General features: G+C 47.2%; 1 protein-coding gene across 10 annotated transcripts in view; it reads left to right on the top strand.

Annotated features, from left to right (window-relative positions):
* The window catches only part of FAM179B (family with sequence similarity 179 member B), a 51463-nt gene that overhangs the window by 30285 nt on the left and 8076 nt on the right, over positions 1-13102 (top strand). For 2 of the 10 annotated variants that reach the window (XM_046942130.1, XM_040701839.2), the window contains 2 exons: positions 529-615; positions 1464-2186. In XM_046942130.1, the coding sequence (XP_046798086.1) occupies positions 529-615; positions 1464-1717 (341 nt within the window). In that variant the 3' untranslated portion in view covers positions 1718-2186. Of the gene's footprint in view, positions 1-528; positions 616-1147; positions 1369-1463; positions 2187-2346; positions 2426-6434; positions 6801-8344; positions 8984-9110; positions 9230-9506; positions 9675-11225; positions 11392-11766; positions 11875-13102 lie in introns of those variants that run through there. The other 8 variants (XM_040701840.2, XM_040701841.2, XM_003641432.6 and 5 more) reach the window with 8 other exon arrangements.

The following is a 13102-nucleotide window of genomic DNA, read 5'->3' as shown; positions in this document are numbered from 1 at the left end:
AAGAGTTGCTCTTTCCAATGATTTCCATTCAGTCATTACGTTCTTTAATGCATCCTTGCTTTTATTCTCGTGCATTTTAAAGCATGCAAGTCACTGTAGTATTTCCACACAGAAATACAGATAGCTAGACTTGCCCTAACCGTGTAGGTGGGTTTGTTATGTTTGCATAGCAAGTCTGTCATCACCCAGCAGCATGTCAGAATGCTGAAGCTCTTAAGCAGGTCAAAGAACTAGACTTGAGGATTTGTATATGGCACAGCTGTTTTCCTTCCTCGACTGTTTAGGCTTTGGAGCAGAAAGTTACTATTTTCAGTAATGGAAAATGCTACATCTTACCATACTCTTGGAAATAGGGCTTGTTAAGATTATCCTTTTATGGTTATATTCCTTTAAATAAATTACCTTTATTCTTGGAGTCAATGCATTATAAGTAAGATTCTTAGTTACTGTTTTTTTTAATATTGTGTTTATTTCCAGAGTGTTAAATTTTGTTTACAATTCCTAATGTGTGTTGTTCTTTGAATTTAGACAGCTATTTGCTTCTGCAGCCATTCTGCACGAAAGTCCAATTTCTGAATGGAAAAGCAAAACAAGACATCACAGAAAAGCTTGCTGGTAAGGTGCTGCTTTGCTTTGCACGTTTGTTTGTTTGTTTGTTTGTGTACCATCCTAACTATGCAAACTCATTGTAGGCTGAGGTGGTTGTGTGTCTGCCACAGTGCATTGTGAGCATTAACAATATACCAGTTGTTGAATCTCACCCCCTTATAATGCACATTGAAGCTAGTACTGACAAAAGAAAAGATGATTCTATTCTATGTAACAATAGAATCGCTCAGGTTGGAAAAGACCTTAAAGACCATCGAGTCCAACCACAACCCAACCATCCTGCCCTAACTAACAACCCTCCGCTCAATCATGGCCCTGAGCACCACATCCAAAGGGTTGTTAAACACATGCAGGGATGGTGACTCAACCACCTCCCTGGGCAGCCCATTCCAGTGCTTAACAACCCTTTCTGTAAAGAAGTGTTTCCTGACATCCAACCTAAGCCTCCCCTGGCACAACTTGAGGCCATTTCCCCTCGTCCTGTCACCTGTCAGCAGTGAGAAGGGACCAACCCCGCTCTGCTGCAACCACCTTTCAGGTACTGGAAGAGAACAATAAGGTCTCCTCTCAGCCTCCTTTTCGCAGACCAAGCAGCCCCAGTTCCTTCAGTCTCTCCTCATAGGCCATATTCTCCAAGCCCTTCACCTGAGAGAGGACGAAAGGGATGTTTGTAGGGAAAGCTCATGACTTTTATTGGACCACTCATGCTGCTGCGAAAATGGACAACCTTTTGTACACAGCATTCCTTCATTAGTTGCTGTAAGAGATGGTTTGACATTCACTACTTCCACACAGCAGTGGCTTGTTCTGAGTTGCATGTTAACCGTCCTTGCTAACCGCTCTCATTCTTGCAGACCTCGTTGTGGAGCTGTACCCACGGAAACCTCACGCTGTAGAGCAGAAGGTTTTAGTCGTCCTCTGGCACCTGCTGGGCACCATGACCAGCAGCGGCTCCCTGCCTGGGGCGGGAGGAAACATCCGGGCGGCCACAGCCAAACTGTCCAAAGCACTTTTTGCACAGATGGGCCCGAGTCTGCTCGCTCACGCCGCAGCTCAGCCACCGCACATCAAGAGGAGTTTGGAGGAGTTCCTGGAGATAGCTACCTAACCCAGCGGCTGGCAGGGGCAGATAGCAACTTACGTGGGGACAGGGGGGCAGCCTGGGCTGGTGTTCACTCGGCACTGGAGCGCTGTGCCCTGGGAGCGTGGGCCCGGGCCGTGCTGCTGCCCTCCCAGCACTGGGACCTCTGAGCACTGCACCTCACACAGAGCTGGAAGGGAACCCCGGAGGGGCTGATACCGCATCCAGAACACGGGGTGTAGCGGGCTAGTGCTGACAGACGTGTATTTTTTACCCCCGTGACCCCCCTGTGCAGTATTAGCAGGCCCTGCCTGCAGCTGGGCCCCGCGCGGGCTGGAGCAGAGCGGGGGGCGGCCCGGCAAGGCCAAGCGCGGAGGAAAGCAACCGTTTCTGTCCGCCCCTCCCCCCGCCCTGCTCGGCCAGCCCGGGCCCCGCTGCCGGTGCTGTGTGCGTTTTACACGGGAACTGACGAGAATAAACGGATTTATTTCTGTAACCGCCGCCTCCTCGCCTCGGGGTTGGGGAGTTGGGGGGTTGGGGCGGGGTGGGGGAGGGGAGGGGAGCGCCGCCATTTGGCGGGCGGGCAGGGAGCGGCGCTCGCGCACGCGCGGCCCGGACGCGGTGCTCAGTGCGCGTGCGCGGCGCAGGCGCAGAACGCAGTGCGCAGGCGCGGCCCGCGCTCTTCTCTCAGGCCCGGCGCTGCGCGAGGAGGCTGCGCTGCTCGGCCCCGCAGAGGTGGGTGCGCGTCGGGGCCGGGGGGCACTGAGGGGGAGCCGGGCTGTCGCCCCCGGCTGAGGCCGAGCAGCGCGCTGGGGTCCGGCGGGGCGCGCCTCCCTCGCCCGGCGGCCTGGGCTGGCCTAGTTCGGCCTAGCCTGGCCTAGTGGCCTACTGGCGCGGCCTGGCCTACTGGCCCGGCGCGGGGAGGGCCGTGTGGTGCGGAGCCGGAGGGAACGGCCGCTCCTGCGGGGCTCGGGCTGCGGCCGGCGGAGGGCCGGGCGGGAGGCGCCGGGCGGCCCCGGGTGCGCGGTCCTCAACCGGCTGCGGCTGATCGCTTCGGGAGTAAACGGTCGTGTGAGGGGAGGAGGCGCTTCAACCGAACTTCGTGTGCTGAAATAGGCGCCGAATCACCGAACAACGCTGTAATAGGGCAGGAATGGCTTCGAGTGCTTTCCGTTTTGTTGCAAACAGCGTGTGCTCGGCCGCCGGAGCGTAACTTGGAGCAGAAGCCACGCGGCCCGAGCTCGTGGCAGGGAGTGCGTGCGGGCTGCGGCCGGGCGGCGTGGGCTGAACGGGCCCTGAACGCCTTTGTGTCACAGGGACGCCGTGTGCGGGGATGTTCCAGTAAGGCAAGTGAGAAGTGGGTTCGGACATAAGTGATTTGAAACTGGTGCGTGCGGTTATCCGGTGTACTGACGTACGTTAGTCTGAGTGGTGTAAAAACTCCAGGGCTTAAGTTGCTCTGTTATGGGGCTGTGTGGATTCGTGGAAGAGCAGCGGTCAGGAGCAGGCAGGCAGGGAGCGCTGGGTCACCGTCCCGGGGCTGGGCGGTGTGGCGCTGAGGGACGGTGGGCTCGGGGGGATGGGGGGGTATAGTGACGTGAGAGGCCTTTTCCAACCGGAGTGATGCTGTGATTCTGCACTCGCGCTGCTTCCCTCTCATTTTTCCCTTCTTCCCTTTTCTCTCTCCCAGCCTGACGGTATTGTGGGAGTTGGAGGTGTTTTAAGTTGGAATACAGAGCTGGGAACATCCAATGCATCTCAGGAAAAGTTTAGATTGTAAAATTGCTGTGTGTGTTCTTACGGCTCTGTTAGCCTTCTGATGTCAGAGAGCTGTAAGCACCCTTTTGAGTACTATGACGCATACTAAATGTTGGGACTGCTGTTTGCACAGCCCCCTCCCTGTTCTGTAAGCTCTGAATGGTGGTGGCAGCTTTTCTTAACTGCTGCACATCTGGCCATGCACTGCCCAGGTAAAGGCATAGTGAGGCTGCTTTGCTCATTTAAATTCTTAACTTAACGATTTTAAGAATAAATTTCATTTATATCAAAGACGTCTTTGATGGCCTCCAAAGAAGTTGAGTTTGGATGCTCCTTTTCTTGAGCTGCCTGGGACATAGGGAAGAATCCTAGAATGGCCTGGGTTGCAAAGGAGCACAGTGCTCACCCAGTTCCAACCCCCTGCTATGTGCAGGGTCGCCAACCAGCAGCCCAGGCTGCCCAGAGCCACATCCAGCCTGGCCTTGAATGCCTGCAGGGATGGGGCATCCACAGCCTCCTTGGGCAACCTGTTCAGTGCGTCACCACCCTCTGGGGGAAAAACTTCCTCCTAATATCCAACCTTAACCTCCCCTGTCTCAGTTTAAAACCATTTCCCCCTTGTCCTATCACTATCCACCCTTGTAAACAGCCATTCCCCCTCCTGTTTATATGCTCCCTTCCAGTATTGGAAGGCCACAGGAGAGGAGCCTTCTCTTCTCCAAGCTGAAGGAAGACCTGGGAAGTACTGGTTCCCAACAAGGGCAAACTGCTTGTTGTACACAAGGCATCCTCTGCTGACAGAAGAAGGGCAGCAAAGCACTCACTGTGGTCAGGGTGTGGCTATTGGATTTCAGTTGTCACATAAAGATACACATTTATGACTAGTTTTCCATAAAGGAAAGACATTGTAGGTGAGGTATCCAGTAGAGAACTGAAGTAATTCTTTTCTTAAGCAGCAGTTAGAAAACTTTTGAAGTAGATCCACATGGGCCTTTTAGAACTACTTCAGAGTCACATGACATGGTGAGCTGTTCAGCAAACATCAGCTGTTAGCTCAGGCAATGAAGATAGGGGACAGGCATGTTTCCTTTGCCAATTTTTTCTCCATTCTGTTATTGGTGGCTTAAGAATTCTGGAGATAAGAAGTGGAGGTGGGAGTTCTTGCTTTTTTTTTTTTTTTTAACTGATTTGTTATCTTACTCTGTAAGGAGAACCCAATAGAGAGAAGGGATGGTGTGTTTGATGGTGATGGCCTTATCTAAATGCTTGAACTTCACACTTCTTCCAAAATATGTTCCCAGTGATGAGCCGTCTTTCTCTGCATGAATATTACATCACGTAGGATCGGTTGGTCACTGGGATATGGCTTGAGCTGAGAGAGCCTGGCTGGGTGGCTTCCCCTGGTGGCTTGCAGAGCTTGGCAGGGGCGGGAGGAGGGCAGGGCAGGGCAGCGTTTGGCAGCAGGATCAAAGTGAGGAGTGGGAGGCAGGCAGAGTCTGTCCTGTGGGGCAGAAGGAGGCGGCAGCCACCTGGGTTTCGTGTGAATGCACACAAGGAGCTGCCTATGTGTCTGTTGTGGCCCACTGGTGTATTTAGACGTCTTTAATGCTCACTGAGTCTGCTACTGATAGTAGTACTGTTCTCTGTGAGGTTATCACCTGGGCCAGTTCAGGCACGCTGTGAGGGCACCCTGAGCAAAGTGCTGTGGTTTAACCCAGCACATAGCTAAACAACACACAGCTGTTTGCTCACTGCTTTCCTCTCTCAGTGGGTGAAAAAAAGCCAAAATAGAGTTCATGGGTCAAGATAAAGCTATTTACTAAGATACAGAAAAGAAAAAGCATAATATATATGACTGTGTATATGTGTACAACAAGTGATGCATGAGCAGTTGCCGCTCACCAACTGATGGCCCCCATTGAGTGAGTGGAAGAGAGTGGAAAAGAGCAAGATGAGCTCTCACCCCCCTCAAAACTCTCCTTCCACATGATGCCATATGTTATGGAATATCCCTTTGGCCATTTTAAGCCAGCTGTCCAGATTCCATCTCCTCCTAACTCCTTGTGTCCCCCCAGCAGCCCTCACTGAGAGGCTGGGATAGCCTCGGCTCTGTACAGCACTGCTTAGCAACAGCTAGAAGCATCTCTGTGTTACCAACGTTGTTTTTCTCCTAAAATCAAAACACAGACTCATTTTGCCGGAGGATGCTGATGTGTACTGAGTAGGAGAACTCTATTTTAATGAATAAATTTTAATGGATTTCTTTGCTTGGAATAAAATGCCACCAGACTCATACAGGAAAACTGTATTTGCTCACTTTTATACCTTGATAGCTCCTTGTGATAATTATGTGGCAAATCCTCAGTGATGTGTTTGCGTCTGTATGTTGAAATGCACGGCTGATACTGACACTTCTGAATTGTGAATGGGGCTGAGAGAAGCAGCTGTAGTTGGTGAAGGTTTGTGATGAAAGGAACGCAGGGAGCCCTTGGTTGAAAACAGGAAACACTGGGCTCAAGTGATAGCTTCTTCCATCTGGTGGAAGGATCCGTTTGGACTCCTGTTTCTGGTTAAACCAGAAACCATCCTCGAGTTGTTGAGGTAAAATCCCAGTTTTTTTTCTGAACTTTTTAGGCTTTTCTGAACCTTCTACACTCCCATTAGAACAAGAGAGAGATGAACATGAATTCATTTCTTTCAAGGTAACAAAATGGATGAATCTGTATAGACACAGCTCTTTATTTGTAGCTTGACCCATGTACGCTTTGCAGCAGTCAGAGCCAGCAGGCAGCTTTCTGATGTCAGTAAGAACTGTTTGGAATAAATGGTCCCCCCACCCCCTCCCTTTAAATGGGAGCACTCACAGCTCTTATCACCACTTCCTGAAGTACTGCAGTTGAATTAATGACTACATGGGCTGCTATTTCACAGCCAACTTCTACTTGAATCTTCACTGCTTAAATATTAAAGCTTTTTATTTCTGTAGGACAGCATGGAAAACTCAACTATGCAGAACTCAGATAATACAGAGGAGGAGAAGGCAACAACGGCAACGACTGTAAGCAATGACAGCACTGGCAATGGTGCTGAAACAGCAACAGAAGAGCAGAATATGGACTTCAGCACAGAAATTATGAGTGTAACTGAGATGGAACAATCGCCTGATAGTTCGCCTGACTTGAACGAAGACAACACACAAGAAGAGGGTGAAATTCCAAATATTGGAAGTTTACAGACGACAGATATTGAGGCTGGCTTCCCTCTGGATTTTGACAAGTTCTGGAAAGTAGTAGAGGACAATCCCCAGGATTTCACAGGATGGGTCTATCTACTGCAGTACGTAGAGCAAGAGGTTAGTGTGTGCCCCTTCTTCCTTGGTCTTCCAGAAACAACCAAACAAAACCAAACTAACTCCTGGATGTTCCACTAACAAATTAGAGCTGTACTTCAGGCTCTGATGTACACTACTTTAAGATGATAGTCAAGATCATAAAATAAGAACAGCTATTTTTAAGAAGATATTGAAACAAAGACTAATTTAAAAGTGGGAATAATGTGTTTTTTGTGGTTTTTTTTAATCTTGCAAGAACTTTGTCCCAGCTTCTAAAGATGAAATTATCTGCTAATACTTGTGCATTACTAGAGATAGCTCTTTGCACTTAGTTTTTGATAGTAAATAATTGGCTATAATGTAAACAGAAAATTCTTGCTAGCTTTTTCAATGCTGTGCACTGCAGCATATTCAGCATTACTTAAAACCTCATTGATTGTGTTTGACTTTTCTAACATCCTTTTCAGTTTTTAATTAGAGTAAGCTGTGTGTAACCTGCCATGTGTTAGTTTGGTCCTTCTTAGCCATATGCACCACAGCAAACAAGGGCCAATGTCTTTTCTCACAAGAGGCAGATAACCCGTGGGACTTCTTGCAGCAGGATTTGTGAAAACAGAAGTTTATTGTGTTACTTGTTGAGCCCGTGTAAATTCACACACACAGTGCAAGGCTGTAGTGTCCAAATGATTCTGTATAAGGAGGTCTCTGAACTGCAAATTTTGTGTCAAGGAAAGATTTCTGAGGAAGCTTTGTTGTATGTTTGTCGTCTTCTTTGACTTCTCTTGGTCAGTCTTAGGGGTGGGCTTACTGCATTAGGTCTATCTTTGGTCTGATTGCATCACAAGAAGATACTAGCTAGATCATAGAATCACAGAATGGCCTGGGTTGCAAAGGCCCACAGTGCTCATCCAGTTCCAACCCCCTGCTATGTGCAGGGTCGCCAACCAGCAGCCCAGGCTGCCCAGAGCCACATCCAGCCTGGCCTTGAATGCCTGCAGGGATGGGGCATCCACAGCCTCCTTGGGCAACCTGTTCAGTGCGTCACCACCCTCTGAGGGAAAAAACTTCGTCCTCATATCCAACCTAAACCTCCCCTGTCTCAGTTTAAAACCTTTCCCACTTGTCCTATCACAATCCACCCATGTAAACGTTAATTCCCCCTCCTGTTTATACACTCCCTTCAAGTACTGGAAGGCCACAATGAGGTCTCTCCAGAGCCTTCTGTTCTCCAAACTAAACAAGCCCAATTCCCTCAACCTTTCCTCATAGGAGAGGTGCTCCAGCCCTCTGACCATCTTAGTGGCCCTCCTCTGGATCCACTCGAAGAGCTCCACATCCTTCCTCTACTGGGGGCCCCAGGCCTGGACGCAATATTGCAGATGGGGCCTCACAGGAGCTGAGTAGAGGGGCACAATCTCCTCCCTCTTCCTGTTCACCACCCCTTTTTTAACGCAGTCCAGAACACAGTTGGCCTTTCAAGCTGCAAGCGCGTACAATGCTTGTTTTGTTCTTTAAACTTTGTGTTGGAAGTGATCTATTACCTTTTATTATGTACTTCTTTGCAGAACCACTTACCAGCTGCCAGGAAAGCATTTGACAAGTTTTTCACACACTATCCATATTGCTATGGGTATTGGAAGAAGTATGCAGATCTAGAAAGACGACATGACAACATTAAGCAATCTGATGAGGTACGTAGGTAGCTGGAGGAAGCTATTGCCATTGATCCTGTTAGCCAAATAATGACTGAGCTACCACAAGTCATTTGGCTGCCAGAACCTGCCATGTATGGTCAGGTTTATAGGGATTTTGTTTGCACTTGTCACTTCTGTGGCATTTGTAGCTAATGTTTTCTCTCTTTGTTGGCAGGTGCGTTAAACCTCTACAGTTTGTCAAGCTTTGCAGTGCAAGCCTCTGTATTACACTGCAGCTTAACAAGTAGGGCAGGGCTTTTCTCTCACTTACATTTATTACTCATTTTCAAAACAATATAGTTGGTTTGCTGGTCACAATTGCTACATCTTATTGCATTTTTGGTCAGACGCTGTCAATGATGATCTAATGGGTCTGTGCCCTATGGTCTATACCCCAAAGCCTGCCCACACAACCTGGTCAGAATGCAGGGACCGCTGCGCTTTGAAGATCAAGACTCTGCACGTGGAGATCAGAACATTGCCATGTTCTATCCAACCTCCACCCGAATGGTAATGGTAGATTATTTAAACAAAATTCCAGTAATTAGTATTTCTAAGGTTCACCGGATAACACAGTGTTGCCTCTCTATTAGGACACCATTAAGTATTTGAAGTACAGTTCACGTTCTCTTCATAGGTTTATCGCAGAGGGCTTCAGGCAATTCCTCTTAGTGTTGATCTTTGGATACATTACATAAACTTCTTAAAAGACACCTTGGACCCTGATGATCCTGAAGCTAACAGTACTATTCGAGGGTAAGTTGGAAGCAGAGTAAGTGGTACTTAGAAGTATGGTACAAGAAGGACGTGCGTGTAGTTGTGTGGTGCAGTCAGATGAGTGTGTCCTAGCTAAGGGGCTGGAGGAGGAGGTGGGAACCTTCCCAATTTTTAGAGATCTTGCATCCGATACTGACAAGATAATATGAAAAATTTTAAGTAACAATTTAAGTATGATTGCAAGTAAATGAGGACTTTTCTTAGGACTTTTCCTTGCTCTGTCACTGCATCCAGAAACAATTAAATTATTTTTCAGAGCCTATGAACATGCAGTTTTAGCTGCTGGGACAGATTTCCGTTCTGACAGACTGTGGGAAATGTATATAAACTGGGAAGATGAGCAGGGAAACCTGAGGGAAGTTACATCCATATATGATCGTATCCTTGGAATTCCAACACAGCTCTACAGTCATCACTTCCAAAGGTAAAGAGAAAACAAAGATGGAGCTAATGCTGTGAATTTCTTAACTGTGTGCAAACCTACTTATTTGTATGTGAAAATGTTCACTTGGAGCAACAGTTTAAAATAGTTCTATTTATTCATACATATTGACAAGCTATTTTTAAGTACTGGTACATATTTTAGGCATATGGTTTTTAGATTAGATCTCACATTCTTCTGCGGATTAAAGGAATGCCTTGGAATTGTCAGTCTGAAAAAACAGAATCATAGAATGAAAGCTCTTGTGGAATGAGAACTTTTAAAACTTAATACCTCATGCAGTGCTCACTTGTGGCAAAATACATTCATAGAATCATAGAATGGCTTGTGCTGGAAGGGACCTCAAGGATCATCAAGCTCCAACCCTCCTGCCACAGGCAGCGTTCCCAGCTATTAGAGCGAGTACCATAGCACGTTGTCCCAGGGCCCATCCAACCTTGCCTTGAGCACCTCCAGGGATGGGGCACCCACAACCTCTCTGGGCAGCCTGTGCCGGCTCCTCACCATCTTCTCAGTGAAAACTTCCCCTGGCGTCTAGTCAAAATCTCCCTTCTTTTAGTTTAAAACCATTTCCCTTTGTTCTATCACTATCTACTCATGTAAAAAGTTGATTTCCCTCCTGTTCATAATCTCCCTTTAAATATTGGATGGCTGCATTGAGATCCCCTTGCAGCCTTCTCTTCTCCAGGCTGAACAGGCCCAGCTCCCTCAGACTGTCTTCATAGGAGAGGTGCTCCAGCCCTCTGATCATCTTCATGGCCCTCCTGTGGCCCCTCTCTAACAGCTCTCTGTCTTTCTTGTATTGGGGGCCTAGACCTCGATGCAGTACTCAGATGGGGCCTCACGAGAGCAGCTGTCCCTGCTGGCCACCCCTCTTCTGATGGAGCCCAGGATACCATTGGCCTTCTGAGCTGCAAGAGCACACTGCTGGTTCATGTTCAGATTTTGGTCTAGCAGGGACCCCGAGTCCTTCTCCACAGGGCTGCCCTCACAGTCTGTACACAGACCTGGGATTACCCCATCCCAAGAGCAAAGCGTTGCACTTTGCTTTGTTGATCCTCATTAGGTTCACATGTGCCCACCTTTTGAGTTGGTCAGGGTCCCTCTGGATGGCATCCCTTCCTTCTGCCATATCAACTGCACCTTGCAGTTTGGTGTCATCATTTTGTTTAAGCATAAATAGAAATGCTTAGCTAAGTTACAGATAGTTGAGCTCTACGTTGGTGTGGAGACATTAAGAGGGAACCAGAAGCCTGGTTAAATTACACAGTAGTCTTTCTTGTAATTTCTGCAGATCTAAGTGGTCTGTTTTCATTATTTAAGTTCGTAATTTCATTTTTCTTTGAAATGTGAAACTTGCGAACACCTGATACATAGCAGAAGGTTTGTTCTGTGTATAGATTTTCAGCTCAGTGGTGGTCCAGATTCATAAAGCAATTTAGAACCCAGCTAGGATTTAGTGTGTTCTGACTATGCAGAGCATGTAAACATAAAATGTCAAATTAGTATTGATGTGCTTCTGACTGTTTTCAGGTTTAAAGACCATGTCCAGAACAACTTGCCTCGAGACCTCCTGACTTCTGAGCAGTTTATTCAGCTGCGCAGAGAGCTTGCATCTGTGAATGGCCATGCAGGGGGCGATGCGTCGGCTGGCGACGATCTGCCCTCGGGTACTGAGGATATAACTGACCCTGCCAAGGTACATATGCAGAGAGTTTTTGTCGGGATTTCTTCCCTTACTCTTGCATATCACTGCTCCTTGCCTCATGCTATAGACAGACGGCTTTTGTCTGTAGAGCATGCTCTAACAGCACTTCCGTAGGTGTCAAAGAAATGGAGCTCATCTTTAAGATAAGACCAAAACTTCACGTAGAAAACCTTTAGTTGGGTTGCACTAAGAACCAAGGCATCATCGGGGTAATACTCCTACTCCTCCCTTCCCCAAGCTGTGTTGTGCAGCGTTTAATGCATCCGTGCTACTTTTGATTTATGCATAGTACTGTTGTCATAAAGTGTGTTTACAAAGCTGATGCAGCATCTCCTTGTGTTACATTTCTGAACAATTGTGTTTTAGCTTATCACTGAAATAGAGAACATGAGGCACAGAATCATTGAGATTCATCAGGAAATGTTCAATCACAATGAACATGAAGTCAGTAAGAGGTGGACATTTGAAGAAGGGGTAAGTTTGTTTTGTCTTTGTAAGGCGGCATGTGAGAGTTCTGAACGTAAGACTGGGAATTAAGAGTTTGAGTAACAGTTAGGCCTTACAGTTGAAACTTTTGTGGGACTTCAAATAAAGATCTCGCTTCACTTTTCTGCCATTCTTCTTGTCAAAAGCAGCCTGTGAGGTCAACTCTGTCATCTGATGTTGTAAAAGCCTTTAAACAGTATTTGGAGAGAGGCAAGGTAGCGTAACACTATTTCACTAAGCTGCTTTTAAATATACGCTCTAAGTGCTGTGCAGTTCTGTGATGGCTATGGGGTGTTTCACAGGAGTGTTGGACTTGATGATCCTCAGAGGTCCCTTCCAACCTTACAGCTGTGTGGTTCTGTAATTCAGTCCTGCTTTGTGCATGCGGAGTGTTACACAGTAATTGGAATTGCTATCTTCTTCCCTTCGTTAATTTAAAAGGAAGGCATATCCTAAAAGAAAAAAGAAATTTTTGTTCGCCTGTGTATTTCTGGATTATATTCTTGTATTTAAAATCATTAGCTTTTGTTTTCCAGAAGTAACCATCATTAACATGTTGCTCCCATGTATAACATGTTAAAAGTAGTTAATTAAACTAATAATTTGATCACAGCAAATAGAAAACATTTTCTATGTAGAATTAAGTTTAGCTCCTTTTGACAAAGTAGCCTGAGGTTTTCAGTTCTCAGTGTTTTATGGTGAGCGTGGTGCTGTGTTGCAACACTGAAAGGAGGGAAATGTAAGAGAAGAACAAAGAGCACTTTGTGTCCAAGAATTGTGGGTGGAATGGTCAGAGATTCTTTAATGGCCTACATGATCTCAGACCTGTTTCTGTGTTCTTGTTGTGCTTTGGTAGAGTAGGCAAGGTGCTTTATAAGCCAAAGGAACTCAAACCTGTGGTACCGTAGCCCATCCTAGCAGTCAGCGCCAGTGAATGGACACCACAGCCTGAAGGGCTGTTACCAGTTACACGTGTTCCAGGATCTCTTTTGTGCTAGGTGTCTGTCCTGGAGGGAAGCAAAGGATACAGAGAGTGTCTCAAGAGGAAGTGAGGCTCTGGTGTGCTGATGGGTAGCACAGAATGGTAGTGAATGGAGCTGTTACTGGCTGAGGTTTAGCTACAGGTTACTGATGCCTCAGAAGATGCTCTAAGTGTGGACGTGCTGTGGAAAATGTATTGCAAACAGGTTATCCTGTATGAGTCCTGGCCAGAATC

The sequence above is a fragment of the Gallus gallus genome, chromosome 5, assembly GCF_016699485.2.
Source record: "Gallus gallus isolate bGalGal1 chromosome 5, bGalGal1.mat.broiler.GRCg7b, whole genome shotgun sequence".
Taxonomy (NCBI): Eukaryota; Metazoa; Chordata; class Aves; order Galliformes; family Phasianidae; genus Gallus; species Gallus gallus.
The sequence above is the reverse complement of the archived record's forward strand: the minus strand, read 5'-3'. Positions and strand labels throughout refer to the sequence as shown.